The sequence below is a fragment of the Phyllopteryx taeniolatus genome, chromosome 23 (assembly GCF_024500385.1).
Source record: "Phyllopteryx taeniolatus isolate TA_2022b chromosome 23, UOR_Ptae_1.2, whole genome shotgun sequence".
Lineage (NCBI taxonomy): Eukaryota > Metazoa > Chordata > Actinopteri > Syngnathiformes > Syngnathidae > Phyllopteryx > Phyllopteryx taeniolatus.
The window spans coordinates 2,398,635-2,417,046 of NC_084524.1; the positions used below are offsets into that span (position 1 = coordinate 2,398,635).

Here is an 18,412-nt window from a genome sequence, read left to right on the forward strand (position 1 = left end):
TTACCTTCCTTGTTCGTATTCGCCGGTAAACTTCCACATCGGCGATCAGTGTGAGATGGGGCGAAAGCGCTTCTTCTCAAGCGTAAAAACCGAGTGGCCATTGGCTTTCAATCATCTTCGGCCGATGACAACAAAATGATCTCCGCCTTCTCCGACGCTGACGTACTTTCGACGATCTACAAATCATCCGGAAGGGTTGACGGCAGTTCGCTCGACTTAATCCAGTTACTTGCTCGATCGCGTAACTTGGCCACTCACTCGCGCTCTGATTGGCTCCTTGCCGTGAGATGCGTTTAATGGCTAGATTAAAAATAAATTATACATCAGATCAGTAGCTGTAAATTAAAATCACCAAACTCTTAACGGGATAGAATGGACGACATAAACCTAAAATATGTCTAAATCCCCAATTTGATAGATCCAATCGATAGCTATTGTATGCTTTTATTGTGACAGTTTTTGTTCACCGGAAGAACAACTGGAGTTCCAGTTCACGCAGTACGAGGAGTTTAAAGGTCTTGAATTGTTTTTTATTTTATTTGAAAGACTGTTGCTGTAGTTGGTGTGTTGAAATGTGGCGAGATAACGCAATTGCCAACTACGACACGTAGCTATCTTTCAACGTGTCGTTTGCGGTCCAGAAATGGTCATTGAACGCCACTATTGGCCTTCATTTGGCTGGCCCCGCGTGTAACAGCAGAATTGTTTCTTAACCAATCAAATTTCAAATCTGCAAGGCAACTGATCCTGGGTTTGGGCGGTCAGAACAAAACTTGTTGCAGCTTACGTTTTTGTAAAGTATTTGTAGTAACCATGATTACAACGTGATATTAATAATTAGTACGAATTTTTGGGAACTTACTTTTTTTTAACACACCTATTTTCTGATTTTGTACTGAATCCAAAGTAACCCAAATATTACTGTGGCGCCAATTTGGTGTAAAAAAAAAAAACAATGTTGAAGTGAGTTGAGGAGTTTCATTTCGAGAAAAATTGTGCTTTGGTGCCTTCTTGTCAAGGAATTCTGTTAAAATTGAGTTTCATTTGGACAAAGAAGGTTGCCGCCATCTTGTGGCATCTACAGGCAATTATAATTTTTTTTAAAGCAGATTTGCACACTGCTTATATATAATGTCTGTGTACCTGTTTGTGACCTCACAGGTGATGTTGAGGGTTGCCTTCAGGTGCCTTTGGAACACTCCACTCTCGGGACCAAGAAATATGTCTCAGAGCAGTCTTGCAGGGAAAGTGGCCATCGTCACGGCCTCGACGGCTGGGTAAGAGTCTTGTCCTGCCTGATTTAGAAATCCCAGAGATTGGAACCCGTGTCCTCCGGCTCCAGCATCGGCCTGGCCGCAGCCCGGGCCCTGGGCGAGAGGGGGGCGCACGTGGTGGTGAGCAGCAGGCGGCGGGCCGGCGTGGACGAGGCCGTGGCCCAGCTGCAGAGCCAGAACATCCGCGTCACCGGCACCACCTGTAACATCGGGAACCAAGGCGATCGAGAAAGGCTGCTTCAGACGGTGGGAAAAGTACAGCGCTTTGAATGCTGCCCGCATGCACCGTAAATCTTGTTGCGTCTTTTACGTAGACGTTGGATCAGTGCGGCGGCGTTGACATCCTGGTGTCCAACGCGGCGGTCAATCCTTTCTTCGGAAACTTCATGGACACTACAGAGGAAGTTTGGGACAAGGTTAGTAACAGAATGGAATTTTTATTTTTTTTTTTTGGGAGAGGGGGGGGGGAACTCAAATTAACTGTCGTTCTGTCATTTTTAGGTTATGTCCGTAAATGTAAAAGCAGCCTTCCTTATGACCAAGTTGGTGGTGCCTCATATGGCAAAAAGGGGGTGAGTTAAAAAACAAAAACCTAGCTTTTATTTTTGATACATTTATCTCATTAAATAATTTGTTAATTCATTGTAAATAATAAACTACACAAATATTATTCGGGAATTGTTCAAACCAATCATACTAAAGTATTTTACAGAGTAAAACGAGTACAAATTTAAATAGTACAAAATAAAAGCATGAATTTAAACAGTTGACTTTGTTAAATAAGATTAATTATAAATAAATGATAAAATTAAAATATGCACATTCTACTATTAAAAAAAACTTTACCTACACTTTACCTTTTTTTTTTATTATTTTAAAAAATCCATTTGCATACTGCTGACAGAGAATTGTTTTTAATGCGAGTGCTTCTTTCAGAGGGGGAAATGTCGTGTTTGTGTCGTCCGTTGCTGCCTACCAACCGATGCAGGTCAGGCGATCAACACCAGTGACGGTGAGCGACATTGCAAAGATTGTATTCTGACTCTGAGAGTGACGTTTCTGCAGGGCTTGGGGGCGTACAGCGTTAGTAAGACGGCCTTGGTGAGTCTGACCCGGGCGCTGGCCCCCGAGCTGGCTCAGAGCAACATCCGGGTCAACTGCGTGGCCCCCGGCATCATCAAAACACACTTCAGCGCCCCGGTGAGACATCCACTTCTTACTTCCAGAGCACTTTACCTTTTTTCTTTACGTCTTTTTCTTTTGGGCCTTAATTTAAACAACTGGAAGTATACAGTGGTACCTTGACTTTTTGCTTGTTTGATTTATTTTTTGCTCTGACTTTTGACAAAAAACGAGTGGCAGCAGCCAACTTCGCTTTGTGCTCGCATTGTAGTTTTATTTATGTATTTGCCAAATTTCTTCCATTGCAGTTGTGGCAAAATGATGACATCATGGATGGCGTCAAAAAGCAGATGTGCATTAAAAGGTATAGTTCACCTCTCGTCGGCGTATTAAACCCGCATCTCGACGCGGCAACGTGCAGTTTTCTTCCCCACGGCAGACTCGGCGAACCGGATGAAATCGGGGGAGTGGTCGCCTTCCTGTGCACTCAGGAGGCCTCGTACATCACGGGAGAGACCATCGCAGCGACGGGGGGGATCGGCTGTCGACTGTGATCGCAAAACAGATTGACAACTCTCCAGATAATGCTTCCTGTTTGTAATCTGAAGATCCGCAGCTCATCTGCAGCTTTCTAATTTGTTTTTTTAAATCGAGTATTGATGATCCCATCGATTAATCGGGTAAAAATAGATTCTGCATCATCATCATATTTGTCCACTTGGGGTCACCATCCTTACATTCTACTGTAGTATCTGTGACTCAGTGTGTATGGTTGGTGAGTGATGTGGGTGTCGATGAATGAGAGTGTGTGTTATGTCTGAACATGCTTATGTGTTTCTTTTCTCACCGATTGTTCAATAAAGTTTTTGAAAATGCACTGGTGCCTGTGTTTATCCTTGACAACTTACAGGTCATTACAGTACGTTCTAACTAGCAATAGTAGGCTATACTATATGAGTTGTCCATGCGAGCGCAGTAACATTTCTATTTTTTGGAATCAAATTGTTTGTATTATAAAAATGAATTAATACATTTTTGTAAATAAGGATGTAACGTTGTTGTAATGTGTAAAAAAAAGGCTGTGAATACATGATACAAATAGCACCAAAATGGGCAAATTAACACAAACTCAGCATAAAACACAAGCACCACAATTTAATTTCCAATGATTACAAGAGTTACACTTCCATGATTGATCATGTGACATAAAAAAGTGACATCAAAATGTTGAAAGGTCAAAGTCATGTTCACCGTCTGCCCTGAAGTGGTTTTGTGGGATTCCCCAGCTTCCAGAACTCCCGCAGAGTGGGGAAATAAGTGCCGTGTTTTGTTTTGCAGTAGCGCTTCATAAACAGCTGAGGGAGACGACAACGGGGGGGAAGAGGTTAACGTGGGAGACGCGACGGGCGGCGCCACACGTTTTGGCCTTACCCTCTCTTTGAACTTCTTGGTCGCTTCGTCCTCGGAATCGGCAACGTAGTCGTCGCCGGCGAGGCCCGGCGCGTCTAAAGACAAAACCCAATCACAAAAGTCGGAAACCAAAGTTGCAATAGCATCTGTTGCATTCATCGCTTTTCATAAAATGAATGACTATTTTGATGGTTGATGGAATGATGTTATTTGCCTTCTTATAATTTTAGGCAGCTGTAAAGCACTTTGAATTACCTTGTGTAAATATTGTATATTTGTTTTTATTTCTTTCATACAATAGTTAATTGTAAATATTTTAAAAATGTAAACCATTTACATTAACTTTTTAAAATGTATTAATTGGTTAATGTATTGTAAATAATAAATTTGTGAATATTTAAACATTGTAAAAAACTGGTAAAACTACAATTTTACCTAACATTTAACATTTTAATAATTGGTTATTTCATTTTAAATTCCAATCAAATTTGACAAACAACAATGATTATTTAATTATTACAATAACCGATTTTAGATGGTTTTTTTTTCTTTTAAACTGATCTATAAATGATAGTCTGTCCCATTTTAAAAAAATGTAGCACTTTCTACCTGCGTCGCTCCGTTGCAGAGACGACGACAGGGCGCCTCCGCTTTCTCCTGTGGGATGATTCCTGTTAAGCAGTGGCACAAACAACAAAAACATACATTGGTTAATACTGGAGAGGTCATTTACTGTTGTTGTTTTTTTTTTTTTAATTTATTTATAGAAAAGTACACAGACATATTTATACACAAACACTACATATATATATATAAAACACACACACACACACACTATATATATATTAGTGTACATAATAGCTATTACCCCTCCTGTTAAGTCTGGTTTTCAGGCAAGTGTCTGAAACAAAATCTCATTGACTTATCCTTCTGATCTTTCTTTATACTTGGTTACACTTTTTCAATCCAAAACACATTGAAATGCGTCAGTTTGACAAGTGACATGACAAAAGGGAACAAAGCTGAAGGAAACAATTTTTTATTATGTATTAATCATTTAAATCATGAATATACCACAAACTATGATCAAAACCACTATTTAAAATCAAAATATAGATATCAATTGAAACTCATCTTACATTACACCCCCACCCAAAAAAATGCCTTATAGGTGAGTCGATAGATTTAAAAAACATGCAGCCCAAGTGCGCATGCATGTACATGCACACACGGCAAAGACGCTCCGGAACAACCTCGGCCGAGCTTAGCTCCTCCTCGGCATACAAATACAAAGCTCGTCTCTCAGTTGAGATGCATCACTTCAACCGGACCAGCTGTACTACTTTCCTATTTCAACAGGCGGCGGCAATTCAGAAAAAGCATAAAAGACGAACAACGGGTTAAAAAGAAACGTGAAGACGTGAATCTGTGAACCGCGAGTGGGGACTGTGGGGAATTGACTTTTTTGAATTTATATATACACATCATTACTGGTTTCTTACTCTTTATCGTCTAAGCTGCGGACTTCCATGCGGAGAGCCGTTTGAGGCCGGCGGCGCCCGGGCCCGTTGGACGTCGTTCCTGCTCTAAGGAGCTCGGAGCGCGGCAGTTTTCGAATGACGACTCTAGCTCGGCGGCGCAGACAGTCGGCCGCAAGGGGGCAAGGATTCTTGGACGTCGGCGTTTCCTCCTCGACGCCGTCTGCTTGCTTGCGCTTTGCGCGGCGGCTCCTCGTCGCCGACAACCTTGTCATCCGGCCACCATCTTGTTCGGCCTTTTTCACAGCCGGCGTATCGTCGGTTACTGGCCCGATCGCAACGGCGGCCGTTTTTTCTCGTCTCCGCGCGGGCTGATCTCCAGAAGAGGACGCGGCAGGGTCTTGTTGCGGATTTGAGGATGCTTTTCCGGAGAGGGGTAAAGAGAGGGACGCCAAGATGGAGTCTCCCATGTTTGGAGGGAGGGATGCTGTGGGGGGGGGGGGGGGGAAGCAACACCCGGAAAGTTTTTACAGCACAGCACTTGTTCCACATTTTGTTATGTTTCAGCCTTAGTGTAACAGGAACAAATTCAAAACTCTACCCACAACATTCCATGATGACGACATGAAATCCCTTTTTTGCACAAATTTGAGTAAAAATAAACAGTCTTTGCTCAATACTTTGTCAGAAATGAAAGCAGTCTTTTTGAATATGATGCCATAAGTTTTGAACAGCTATGTTTGGGCTTCTCAATCTTTCTAGCTGGGCCACTTCAAAGACATGCCTCCAGACAAAAAAAAAAAAAAAAAAGAATTGAATCCATTCTTGAAATAAGGCTGTAACTTTAAACTGTGGAAAAAGTGAGGCATTGTGAAAACTTGACATGCGCTGTAGTCTACTCAAGGAAAGGACGGGCAGAAGGTGGCGGACACCATCTCCGTTTACCTGCGGGTTCGAGATGCCCGAGGCAGGTTTGATGGTCGAGCAAAATCTTCAGGAGCTGGGGCTGGGTGGCCGCTCGGGCGCACTCTTCCAAAACGGCGGGGGTTTCGCTCAGCCAGGACACCGTCTACACACCGGACCAGAGACGTTCTTCAATACCGTCGGCCGTGACGGCTGCTTTTTACAGTTGCTCCACCTACCTGAGAAAGGCTGGGCACTGGGAGCAGTTGATCCAAACGAATGAGAAACTCCCACAGCAGCTTCTCCAACGCCTGGTCGAACAAAGGACCGTAGTCGTGAGGGAACTCCTCCTGTCCGGAATAAATACAGTAAAAGCTTGTTTAATATGCAGGGTACAGGGAGCGGGCCTTAACGCGAATAGCTAAAATCCGCGCGTAATTGATGGCCATTAAAATTGGCACACAAAAAATTTAAATAAAACTTTTCCCTGAACAAATAAACAAAAAAATATACAAGCCAATAAGTGCCACCCCACCAAAAGTTTTTAAAAATATTTTAGAATTACAAGCTAGCTTCCGAAACACAGCAGCTTCAGTGAAGTGAGTGCGAGAGAGAGAGAAAATAAGAAAACTGACAGTCACAGATGCGCTTTCAGCCATTTGCTGAATGGGACAAATCGTCACACGCACAAATACAAAATGAAAACACTGGCAAGGAGCATGGAGAAACGCTCGCACTGAACTGCGCCATACATGGCCAACCGGAGCTACACTTTATAAAAGCATTTTATTTCTTATATTCTCTTTTATTAAGTTGTTATATTTGTATTTTACAATCCAGTTCAATTTTTCTTCATTAAAAGCACAGTGGTGTTTTTTGGGAGGTTAGTGAAAAGTAAAATGAAGATCCGTTGCTTATGTGCAATTGGCCGAGAGCGACTCGCCTGGAAGAACTCCTCTTTGGCGGCCGGGTCGGTGAGCAGCTCGTGCACCAACGTGTGGAAATTCTCCACTGATTTTTCCACCTTGACGTCCCTCTTCTGCGGGGACCAAACAAAAATCAAAAATGGTTGAGGGCAGATCCCATACGAGAGATCGAATGCCTACCACAGTTGGAGCCGAAGACGTCGACGGGGTGGAAGCAGCGTAGATCCTTCTCAGGTGCGTCTTGATGACCTTCTCATCAGGTTGGGGGGTGCGCAGAAGCTCCAAGATGAGCTGAAAAGGAGTAAGAGAAAAAGTTGGCAGTCAGGATCTGACACCGTGGACGGGTGACCGCACACCTCCTTGACTTATATGTTCGCCATGGTATTGGTGTACAGGCCCAACGATTTATCGACAACAAACCGATCATCATATGAATTGACCACTATTTTGATCATCGATTCATCGTTTAGAGAGCTTGTTCAACAGATTAATCAATGATTAAAATAATCGTTAGTGAGCGTGAGACCCAATTCTTTTTAGTAGTACAGAAGAGCACGTTACCACACAGAAAACATTAGGTAAGGGACACCGCTTTCTTAAAATGAAGACAAACTATTGACTTTGCTAAAAGGAAGACAAACAATTGACGACGCACTTTCCGCAATGTTGGACTTTCGTAAAGATGACTTTTCTCCCTTTATTTTTGTCTGCATGTCTTTTATGCCGCTAAAGACAAACTATCGGCGTCGGACGCTCTTAAAAAGATACCCACCCGGGATCGAAGCCCCAATGTGAGCTTGACCTGGTGCCTCAAGGTGAGCAAGCCCGACACCATCTCGCACGTGGACGACACAAACTCCTCCAGGACGCCGTACTGCGCCACGTCCCGCTGCTTCATCACCTTCCAGAAGGCGGCGGACAGCAAGCGCACGGGCGGAGCCAGCCGCTGCAAGCCGGCGAAGGGGAGACTGACATCTGGGCGGGAGGGGCAACAAAAGGGCAATGAAAAACCAAAAGACTTGGGTCAGCGGAGTCAGGCATGTCCAAGCGTTTTCTACTGAGGGCCACATACAGAAGAAGACTTGCTAAAGCCAACGCTGTCATCTCCAAACTTTCAAAACTTTCTTGTAGAATTTGATTTGTACAGAATTTCCTTAAAAGTAACAAGTATTTACACATTACAATACCTTGGTGACTTATCTTTCATAGACCTTGCATGAAAAGGAGTCAACTCGGCCTTATAATTTTTGCCCATTTTTTCCTCTTTGTTTGATTGTTAGTTTTGTTTTTTGTACTTTACGAGAAACACAGTGTTATATTGTAATTGTCTACCTATGTTTTAATATTCATATAGGTTAAGAATTTCAATAGATTTTGGGGTGACAAAAAAAGTCGATATATACTAAGCAGTAAAACATTTTTTACTGTTTTTTAAGAGAATGAAATGACGCCAGCTCCTACACAGAACATAAGGAAAAGAAACTGAATCCTATAGTCATTAAAAGTGGATTTTATCCGAGCTCGCAGCCCAGTGAGTAATTAATCAATTCATAAAAGTCAGGCCACTCACCAGCAAACGTGTTGTTTGGTTTACTCGTCGCCATTCTACAAGTCAAAGAAAACGTTGACGGCTAGCTTAGTAAGTGGCCAGGCCGCCACTTTGACTTAACCAAAAGCCAAAACTAAACGGCGCCTACTTGGGAAATTTCCTCAAGATGGAACTGATATTTGGCGAAACCTGCAGATGTTTATTTACCGCTTACGCCGCAATTCGAGCAATATTTGCACTGAAAAGTTCAGCTTCAACTTTTCGCCATCCCGCCTTCAGTTAAGCGAGTAAGCATTAAATGTTATCTACCGCACATACCGCACGAGCGGTGCTTAAAAAAAAACTCCCTTCGTTGGACGAGCCCCGCTCACTCAGGTAACGCAGTTTACAAACGAGTGCACCCCCAAACCTATCCGGATATGACGGACATTTGCGCATTTCCCACTTACTATTTTTTTTTTAAAAAACTTGATTGACTACAACACAATATACAATATCCAAAAAGTACATGCCTATTTTTTAAATGTTTTTGTTTTTGCTGCGGGTTCTAATTTTGATTAGAAAGAATTATTTACATCAGTCCAAAAAAATGTAAGCGTAAATACATTCCCAAAACAAACGGGTTACTGTTCCTGTGCATTAGCATAAAAAGTCAATATTAATCTTATATTTTTGTAGCTTGGTCTTTACAGGGTTTGAAAGACTTTTGGAAAGTGATTTCTCTCACTTTGCTTTTAAGTCAATATTTTCTCGGAAAAAGCCACGGCAGATTCAGAATCTGGTACATCTAATGCCATTTTAAAATCAAAAATCAAAAAACAAGACGACATTGAAAAAGTAGTGACTCAAAAGTACAGATCTCTTTTTTTAAATGCAAGGAGTAAAAGTAAAAAATTGTCAGCCCCCCCCCCCCCCCCCCCCCCCCCCAAAAAAAAAAAAAAAAAACTCAAGTACAGATACACTAAGTATGGATAAGTGTTTGCACTGATGATTTAAAATAATAGCGCTTTTCTGCGAGAGTCTGTTGACATCTTTCCACATACGTAAACAATCTGGATGAACTTTGACTTGGTGTTCCTGTTCCGGGATGGTCACCACTTTTGGAGCAAAGTCCAGGCTGTCCTACTCAAAGGCAAGCAGACAACATTGTTACTGTGACAACAACACATTGGAGCAGAATGGACACATCGACGTTGATTAAGTAAGTTTTGCTTATAGGTTGTAAAAGTCTGGCCATTTTCAAAGTTGGAAACTTTCCACGGGAATGAACGGGATTTTGAAAAAACATAATTTTGGGGCAATAACGCAGCACTTTACAAAATTAAAAATATATTTGAGCATAGTCCTAACTAAAACAATCAGATTTCATTCAAATGAAGTCTCGTATCTAGATTTAAGAGTGTTTTGTCAAGTTATAAGCGTCGTTTGGTTGATTTTGTTTTTCATTATTATTAAAAAAAATACAACATCCGGCCACATTCAGTTCACCTGTTTGAAGATTAAGTTAGCAAAAGTCAAGTGACAAAAAAATTGAGCAATTAAGGATAATTTTATACAGTACAATACTGCGCAGTGCTACTTATTAAAAAAAAAAAATCATGTTACAAAAAAGGGCACCCTAGTTTCTTCAATTGTTTTTTCATTTTAATGACTGGCAACACTGAAGCTATATTGCCTGAAGAATACAATCAACAAAACAAAAATGCAGCAGATTACATGCTACATTTTGTCCTATTTGACATTTTTAATTGTATTCCAAGTGATTTTGGTCATTATCAAGAAAACCATGGAAAATGGCTTGGGAGGTATTATGGTTGTCATCAATATATTTGTCCAAACAAATGTACATTTAGTTGTATCAAGCATTAAAAACAAACGAAACTGGAACAAGTGTGGTGTAATATTTTTTTTTCTGTGCTTAAATGTGATACCCTTCCATTAAAGTAGCCTCAATTTTCTAAGAAAGGTTTCCAATATGGAATACTTAATGTTCACCCTTTTGTAATCGTAGCTGTGATTGTGCTTCCAAAGTAGTAATTTTTAGCCGTCCTTAGGTCGGTCACCAAGCGGGTGTGGTCCGCGCCCCAGCGTCCGTTCAGGGTGCGCAGTCACAACAGGGAGGCCAAGAAGGGCATCACGGCCGGGACTCTGGAGGAACTGAAAGAGAGGGTAAATTTTCCCGCTAGTTTTCCAGTGTCAATGTTTTGTTTTCGTTTTTTTTTTGGTTCCAGGTCTGCCGGGCGTTGTCGCTGGCATCGCTGGCGTCCCTGGTCTGCGAGGAGGACGGGACTGAGGTGGACTCTGACGACTTTCTGGCGACTCTGCCCGACAACGCTGGGATCGTGGCCTTGGAGCCCGGACAGACGTGGCGACCCCCATCGGTACCGGAATTTTGCAACGAGTGGATTTTTTCGATTCAATCATTTTGCCGCAGCTTCTGTAGTTTTATTTATATTACATTTTAATATATGAATATGAATATATATTACACTGTCACCCGGTGGGCCAGGCGGGCACACCCGAGGAGCAGCCCAATGAATTGAATTGAAGCATGAAATCACGACGTACAAACTGTTTTAAATTTTTACATTTCTATTTAATGATGTTATTACGCTATGTTTTTGTGAACCTCATTGTTCTTATTGGGAAACCACATTTTGAGACACCACATACAGTAAACTTGTACTACTTTTTTTTTCATTGAACCACAAACAACATGGCGCGATTGTCAAGGAAGAACTGGATTGCCCTGGCCGCTGTAGCTATATTCTGCTAATAACAACGGTGTAGCTTTTCACCTCTCGTGTGGCTTCCTGACTAACTAGAGAATCCCCTTTCACCTCAGGGCGCGGCTGTGGCCAGATGTCAAGACAAGATAAAGTCCAAGGCGGGAAAAGACATCGCCAGCGTCACCTTGGACCTTTACAAAATCAGCCCAAAGGATTTGTTCGGCTCGCTGAGCGTGAAGGCCACTTTTCAAGGCCTGTACTCGGTGAGCGCCGACTTCCAGTGTCTGGGGCCCAAGAAAGTCCTCAGGTAGGCCGAATCTGCTCTTTTTCCTGGCACGGGGTCGCTATGATACCAAAGCAGGACCTTTTTTCCTCCCCCCCACCCCAGAGAAGCCCTCCGCATCGCCTCCGCCCTCCTCAACGCCGCCGGTCACCTGCTCATCACCTCCGCCTCCGTCATCCGTCGCATCATTGAGGGCCCCGAGCTCTGGCAGACGCCACAGAGGGCTTATCTAAATTGAATGAATGTTATCATATAAAAAAAAAAAATTTGTTTGGGCTGGCACTGTTTTGAAGTTGATTTCGTACGTACGTCTCATGCAAAATTCTTGTTGCAGGTCAGTGGGGCTTTTGTGCTGTGGTTTGTGTCATACTTTTGTAACTTTGTATCATCACGAATCATCCATCCATTTTCTATAGTACTTGTCCTCATTTGGGTAAATGTCCTCCTCAAATGCCCAACAAGCTGGCGCATTCAATTTAGTCTTCAATGAACCTGTCACGTTTGTTTCCAAGCGCTCTCCAGCAAAGACATTGGCACGTGCGCAAGTGGAACAGCTGTATTGTAATGTACATGAATGAAACAGACACTCGCCTGACCTGACATAAACCCGTACAAGGAACACTTACTGTCAAGGCAACAATGAATAATAACATGACCCGAAAGTGTACATCACTTAAAAGAAAAAATAATAATCATTAAATTTAACGTTGGCATTGGTCGCAGTTAAAACAAATAAAATAACATTATAATCGAATTATAAACATCCTTAATTTTGTACCCTTAGAACCTTGAAGAATGATTTTGTTGCATACAACATTGAGGCTTTCGGATGCAATGATTCGCAACTACTGTGCTGCGGTATATGATCCAGTTTCATTTAATTGGTCCACTAATTAGGATTTATTGACCAAAAATAACGTAACTTTGTTCATCTATCTGCGCCACCGACATATAGTGACCAGAAGAGCAATTAAACGCTCTGCCACTAGATGGCAGAGGGTCCAATTGTTGCTTTGTGGTCAACTAAAAAGCCCCCGACGACACACTTAGTAAGTCAATTTTGGGAGTAAATTGAGATGAGTATACAGCGAACCCCACCCCCCATCGTCGCTGGTTTCGTGCTCAAGATAAAGCACTCAAAATATTACTTTGGCGCCATCTTGGAGCCAAGTTATAATGTTTAAGTGCGTTGAGGTGGTTCATGCAGACGTAAATAGTGCTTTGCTGCCATCTTGTGGCAATTTGGTGTCAATGACTAACGTTGAAGTGACTTGAGGAGATTAGTAGTAATCTGATTTTTGCCATCTTGTGGGATGTATTAGAAATGTTTTTTTGGTGGGGATGTCAATGACTTTCAGATTTTCAGTGTCTGCTGCTCTATCCCCTGTGAAGAGCAGGGGTTCACTGTGTATCATTTTTGTGACTTTTTGCAGGGGGGGTGGTGCCATGAGATTTTAAATATGTGCCTAGGCTCAATCAAAGTTGTGAAAGACCATTCTAATGAACAAGATGTCCAAACTGAAACCTCAAACTAAAAGCTTGGAAAAATGTAAGGAAGTGAAGCATTATTGCGTCAGATTTGCCAGTCTAATGGGAGTAACATAGCAGGAACGGCAGTGTGACTGTATGCGTCCATACGAGCAGTGTTGAAGACTTTGTTGGGATTTCAGCCGTCGTTGCCGAAGACGGTGTTGAGCTGCTGGGTGACCCTGATGAAGGTGGTCCTGCGGCTCAGCTCCTTCAGCTTGGCCGCCCCCACGTAGGTGCACGTGGAGCGCACCCCGCCCAAGATGTCGCGCATCGTCACCTCCACCGGACCTTTGAACGGCACTTCTACCGTCTTGCCCTCGGACGCTCTAGAGGTAGGGGACGGGGGACGGGGGATGGGGGACGCAACACGAGTGAGAAACCTCTCTGGAAGTGTCAACTGTCTCTCGTGAGCGGCGGTGAGAAGTAAACAAAGTACAAATACTTTGTCGCTGCACTAAGTAGAATTTGAACACACACAAGCAAGTTGTACTTTCTCAGTTATCATCAGTCCAGTCATTTTGGTTCTCTCTTCTCAAAATGGAAAACTTTTGAGAATGTTTTATTTTTTCATTGTGGAAAGTGATCGAAACGGGTATTGTATATAATTGACAGTAAAAAAAAGAAAAATAATAATAATTTTTTACTTTTGTCATGAAGTATATTTCAGAGTTTGTACTTTTACTGAATTAAAGGTGATTAATCAGTAGTCTTTTTCTTTTTACACACGCATCTGTAATTGTACTTAAGGTGTGAGTACTTTTGCTACCTGCGCTTGTGACTGACCTGTACTCAGCCAGGACGCCAGCGTGCTTCTTCATGGCTACTTCGGAGCTCATGCCGTAGAACAGCTTGTACTTCTTGCCGAGCTTCTCGATAGTCTCGCCGCCGCTCTCGCAGTGGCCGGCCAGCATTCCGCCCAGCATCACGAAGTCCGCGCCGGCACCTAAAACACATTACATTGGTTAAAAAAAAAAAAGAAGCTTTTCATTGCATCTCATCCATTTCCAAACTCACCGAAAGCCTTTGAGACATCTCCGGGGCATGTGCATCCCCCGTCCTGTGGGAGAGACGCATTCTGGTGTATCATTTTTTATTATTATTATTATTTTTTTTAAAGTCCATACCTTACCTATGGGGACCAGCCCGCCAATAAAACAAACAATAAACTGTCTGTTCTTAACGGGAATTAAAGTTGCTGGTTGCTTTTTCAAGAAATAGTCTCTAAAGAGGTTGCAAAAGTCGCTGAGTTGCTCAACACGGACTTTTGTAAACTAGCTCCGACGATGGAGAAATATTAAATCCAATCAATTGTATTTGGTTAAGTTAAAGCGTTTGAAAAAGAAATAATTCCATTTAAAGTCCTTCACGATGTTAGAAATTAGATTTATGAGAATTTTTTTTCATCCTGACAAAACACGTTCTTGTAAAGATTCTTATTTTTATTTATTTCTTTATTTCCATTGTATGCTAAGCTGCGCTAAGCGACTTACCAAATATATAAGATGCTCGTGTGTTCTTCCTGGTAATTACATGAGGTCAAAGAGCCTCCGTTTGTCTCGGATGACTCATCGCCGCCACAAAACAATTATGGCTGACAACGTCACTAAACAAACTGGCTCCATAGGCTTGCCTTGAAATTTGTTGAACATTCTTGATCTTACTGATGGAGAGGAACTGGTGGAAATGTTTAAAGCCACGTCTACCATCTAGTGGTTAATGGTGCTACTACAATGTAAAACTGATCAGGTATAGTAGAGGAAACATGTTTACAATTTCCCACTCCCCCAATTTATTATTATGTTGTTGTTTTTTAATAATCGAGGGGCAAATCAGAGTGTGGGCGCGGGCCACATGCGGGACGCAAGTTGCCAGTCCCTGCTTTAAATCTTTTTCTGGCACTCATTGACAATCAAGGCTCACCGAGATGATGTGGCCATTCAGTCCGTGGGCTGCGTCGGCGCACTCGATCACCGCGCTGAGCTGCGGGTACCCCACGCCCGTCTTCTTGCGAGTCGTACAGACGGAGCCTGCGGAAGACACCAGAGTTAGAGCACGCTCCATTTCGCCATTCAAGTCTCCAACTCCGTGTATACGGTCAACCCTCGCCAATTGGCAGACGCACTAATTTTTCCGGAAAACAGAACTAAACCGATTCATCTATTTGTGTGCTCTTTCCATAACGCCCTACGGAAATTAAACATACAGTTAGTGCCTAAACTAAAGATAAAGAGTCCTTTCGTCGTGCGATTTATATGAAAAAAGAAAGAGTATGTATGTATCATTCAGTCAAAAACTGAATAAAATGGCTAATAGGGCAATAGTACTTGGTACTTTGATGAGTTGCATACATAAAGGTGGTTGGTTCCTGACCCCTGAGAACAGCAAAGGTTCACTGTAAGAAGCTTCATGCAAAATGACGTTTGCGGCGATCACCTGGTCCGATGCCCACTTTGATGATGTCCGCACCGGCCAGGATCAGCTCCTCCACCATCTCTCCCGTCACCACGTTTCCTGCCTGAGCCCCCCCCCCCAAAAAAAGAAGCCAATCAAAAAAACTGCTGCAAATCAAGTAAGACAGTGATTCCCAACCGCTGTGCAAAAATCCAACAGAGATTAAATATCTCTCAACAATGCAAAATATGATTGTTTGTCTGCCAAGAGATTTCTTCTAGGATTATGTTATAACTTGTTATTCAGATTGGATTTCAAAGTTTCGCTTAAAAAAGGAAATCCAGTGAAGCCTGCATATTCGCAGAACGACATTCACAAATTCCCGGCAATATACTATCTATTAATACTTTGGCGCCATCTTGGTGCCAAGGAACTATGTTGAAATGAATTGGAGGGTTTCTTTTAGACAAAGTTAGCGCTTGGCCGTCTTGTGGCATCTATAGGCAATTATAAATCAAAGACAAAGAAAACTTCTACTGACCATTATCGTGTGCGAGGGGAACTTCTGCCGAACATCCTTGACAAAGTGCACGAAATGCTCCGAGTAGCCGTTCGCCACGTCCACGCAGATGTACCGCAGTTGCGGCACGGCTGCCAAGATGGCGGATATCTTCTCGAAGTCGGCGTCGCCGGTGCCCGTGCTGACCGCAACGCTCTTGGGGAAAACAGTCGAGACCACAGGCGTGCTGTAGTTAGTAACTAGAGTTGCCAATTCTGGCAAACTTCCAAGTTGGAAACTTTCCATCGGAATTAACGGGAATTTGTTGGAACAAACCAAGGATTTATAACAATGAAGGTTGGTTCTTAATAAGGGATTTATATATATTGTCGGGCAAAATATATTTGAGCATAATCTTGACTAAAACAACCAGATTTCATGCAGGTTGGAAAGCATTGGAAAAACTCCACCCAATCTTCGCTCGCTCCTCACCGTGCATGCCACCACCCGCAACTCTCACTTCCAACAACAGTTTTGTTAACCTTTTAGTTCCAAAAGTCCGCACGACTTCTGGTTGATCTTCAATAAAAGATTTAAAACTCAATAAAGTTCTGCTGTTAAACAAATCTGTTGTAATGTCCTGCTTTTAAATTGTCGCTTGCATGGATGAGTACAATTTGGACTCTTCTTCTCCTTCTTCTTAACATCTTGTGACAATATACCAGTTGCATTGTGTAAATTTTCCACCCCTTTGCAACCTTATTAATAAGAAGAAAAAAAGGGAAGAAATAAATACTGCAATGAGTACCTCCAGGCATTCTGGGTGCTTGGCCGCAAACTCCCGCCAGTCGTCAACAGAGTAATGCTTATGGACAGCGGTGAAGACGGTGAACTAGTGCAAGAGAACAGATGAACTAACTAACTACGCGTCGTGGAAGAAAGATTCTGGTTGCCATGGGGACGCATAGCCTACGTTGTTCAAAGCCCGGGCCATCTCAAAGGTGCCCACGGTGTCCATGTTGGCGGCAATGATGGGGATGCCGGTGTAGCTGCCCTTGGAGTTCCTGAAGGTGAAGCTCCTCAGCAGGTCCACCTGAGACGGAGACAGACCGGGTCACCAATGATCTTCGACATCATCTGGCAGCATGGCACGGTTGTCCATAAGTATCAATCTTTGGTTTGTCTGTATGTGCCCTGTTATTGACCAGCTCTTGGTCAAAGCCAGCTGGGATGGACTCCAGCTCACACACGATCCTAAGGAGGACAAGCACTGTAGAAAATGGATGCCTAAGCATGGGTCAGCCTTGTGTCAGGATGGGTGAATGATGGACAGCGGACAATTAAGTGCTACAGACAATGGATGGCTGCATAGATACTAATAAACGGTACCGACCTCACTCCTTGATTTGAGGGTACTGCGCTTGGGCCGGAGGAGCACATCCTTGAAATCCAGCTTGATGTCATTCTCAATGCGAGGCATTGTGGAAACTGGAAGGACAGGTCACAATAATAAGCACAGATATGGAACTACAATGTTACAACATCAAGATCCATCGGTTCCAGAGACGCAGGCACGGTAATGACGGATTTATAAGACTAAAAGAACATGCTTGTGGTTCTATTCAACATTTGCTGCGACTTTCAGCTTGTCCCACAAATAACAAAAAAAAAGTGCACGCCAACAGGATTGTAACTCCATCTGTAAACTTAACCATCGACAATTCAAGGCACTCAATTTGAAGGTGTCACAAGTCCAAGGCACTATAAGAGAAGTTCATCTGCTTAATTGTTAATCTTACCGGTTCACCGTATAAACTAAAAAAAGGGGAATAGTGTAACGTCCAAAGAGTGAGCGGCATAAGCTTCCTTTCTCGAAGTGTATGCGAATACTGAACGGCATGCCAGAAAGCCGCCTTGTAGTTTTTTAGGTCGCACAAAGCGTGCAGGGAGTAGCCCGTAGAACTACATATTTCAAAAATGCTTTACGGCACGTAAAAATCATGTAAATGGCGACGGGGGAAGCGGAAACAAGTTTTTTTTTTTTTAAAAACCTTATAACATTTTTACCATAAAGATATACAACCACTATACATATTCATAACCACCACTAACCTATATATTTGTTATATATGATATGTATGCATATTACCCTGGACCGATCCATCTCGACCAACAATTGCTCCCATTGTGCACACCACTCTACAATTATGGTAACTGGCGCCGCCTTGTGGCCAAAGAAAAGAGCTTCGATTACACTTCATATTTTTGTATACGTCATAATTACCCATTTCTGCCCTGCCCCGACTAACAATAACAGA

The 18,412-nt window shown here is 42.7% G+C and overlaps 5 protein-coding genes across 5 annotated transcripts in view; 2 read left to right on the forward strand and 3 right to left on the reverse strand.

Annotated features, from left to right (window-relative positions):
* efs (embryonal Fyn-associated substrate) overlaps window positions 1-215 on the reverse strand; it is a 10,927-nt gene extending 10,712 nt beyond the window's left edge. The window contains exon 1 of the mRNA XM_061764379.1: window positions 5-215. The gene's annotated coding sequence lies outside the window, so the exon portion shown is untranslated. The remainder of the gene's footprint in view (window positions 1-4) is intronic.
* dhrs4 (dehydrogenase/reductase (SDR family) member 4) overlaps window positions 1-3,273 on the forward strand; it is a 14,973-nt gene extending 11,700 nt beyond the window's left edge. The window contains exons 2-9 of the mRNA XM_061764385.1: window positions 1,162-1,277; window positions 1,343-1,520; window positions 1,589-1,690; window positions 1,776-1,846; window positions 2,211-2,262; window positions 2,340-2,474; window positions 2,705-2,760; window positions 2,836-3,273. Coding sequence (XP_061620369.1) covers window positions 1,162-1,277; window positions 1,343-1,520; window positions 1,589-1,690; window positions 1,776-1,846; window positions 2,211-2,262; window positions 2,340-2,474; window positions 2,705-2,760; window positions 2,836-2,950 — 825 coding nt within the window. The 3' untranslated portion in view covers window positions 2,951-3,273. The remainder of the gene's footprint in view (window positions 1-1,161; window positions 1,278-1,342; window positions 1,521-1,588; window positions 1,691-1,775; window positions 1,847-2,210; window positions 2,263-2,339; window positions 2,475-2,704; window positions 2,761-2,835) is intronic.
* Window positions 3,274-3,525: 252 nt separating this feature from the next.
* Window positions 3,526-9,323, reverse strand: tinf2 (TERF1 (TRF1)-interacting nuclear factor 2). The gene is made up of 10 exons (XM_061764412.1): window positions 8,684-9,323; window positions 7,886-8,088; window positions 7,294-7,404; window positions 7,131-7,226; window positions 6,427-6,537; window positions 6,230-6,353; window positions 5,309-5,771; window positions 4,416-4,477; window positions 3,828-3,901; window positions 3,526-3,751 (listed from the first exon to the last, which is right to left on the reverse strand). The coding sequence occupies exons 1-10, from the start codon at window positions 8,715-8,717 to the stop codon at window positions 3,644-3,646; spliced, it is 1,386 nt and encodes a 461-aa protein (XP_061620396.1). The 5' UTR covers window positions 8,718-9,323; the 3' UTR covers window positions 3,526-3,643.
* A 383-nt stretch (window positions 9,324-9,706) lies between these two features.
* On the forward strand, window positions 9,707-11,944 carry cideb (cell death inducing DFFA like effector b). Its single transcript, XM_061763685.1, has 5 exons — window positions 9,707-9,863; window positions 10,717-10,831; window positions 10,894-11,043; window positions 11,508-11,698; window positions 11,780-11,944. The coding sequence occupies exons 1-5, from the start codon at window positions 9,841-9,843 to the stop codon at window positions 11,910-11,912; spliced, it is 612 nt and encodes a 203-aa protein (XP_061619669.1). The 5' UTR covers window positions 9,707-9,840; the 3' UTR covers window positions 11,913-11,944.
* A 272-nt stretch (window positions 11,945-12,216) lies between these two features.
* gmpr2 (guanosine monophosphate reductase 2) lies at window positions 12,217-18,012 on the reverse strand. The gene is made up of 10 exons (XM_061763684.1): window positions 17,894-18,012; window positions 17,488-17,582; window positions 17,068-17,187; window positions 16,903-16,986; window positions 16,137-16,310; window positions 15,638-15,719; window positions 15,125-15,231; window positions 14,219-14,261; window positions 13,988-14,147; window positions 12,217-13,530 (listed from the first exon to the last, which is right to left on the reverse strand). Exons 2-10 carry the CDS (start codon window positions 17,572-17,574, stop codon window positions 13,341-13,343), a joined length of 1,047 nt encoding a protein of 348 aa, XP_061619668.1. The 5' UTR covers window positions 17,575-17,582; window positions 17,894-18,012; the 3' UTR covers window positions 12,217-13,340.
* Window positions 18,013-18,412: the final 400 nt, after the last annotated feature.

Coding starts and splice junctions, on each gene's coding strand:
- gmpr2 (XM_061763684.1), bottom strand. CDS start 17,574: ATGCCTCGCATTGAGAATGACATCAAGCTGGATTTCAAGGATGTGCTC. Junction 15,720..16,136: donor TCCCCTCGCACACGATAATG/GTCAGTAGAAGT, acceptor GGGGGGGCTCAG/GCAGGAAACGTGGTGACGGG. Junction 14,262..15,124: donor TGAATGGCCACATCATCTCG/GTGAGCCTTGAT, acceptor TCTCTCCCACAG/GACGGGGGATGCACATGCCC.
- cideb (XM_061763685.1), top strand. CDS start 9,841: ATGGACACATCGACGTTGATTAA. Junction 9,864..10,716: donor GACACATCGACGTTGATTAA/GTAAGTTTTGCT, acceptor AGCCGTCCTTAG/GTCGGTCACCAAGCGGGTGT. Junction 10,832..10,893: donor TGGAGGAACTGAAAGAGAGG/GTAAATTTTCCC, acceptor TTTTGGTTCCAG/GTCTGCCGGGCGTTGTCGCT.
- tinf2 (XM_061764412.1), bottom strand. CDS start 8,717: ATGGCGACGAGTAAACCAAACAACACGTTTGCTG. Junction 7,227..7,293: donor CGTCTTCGGCTCCAACTGTG/GTAGGCATTCGA, acceptor TGGTCCCCGCAG/AAGAGGGACGTCAAGGTGGA. Junction 6,354..6,426: donor CAGTGCCCAGCCTTTCTCAG/GTAGGTGGAGCA, acceptor TCCGGTGTGTAG/ACGGTGTCCTGGCTGAGCGA.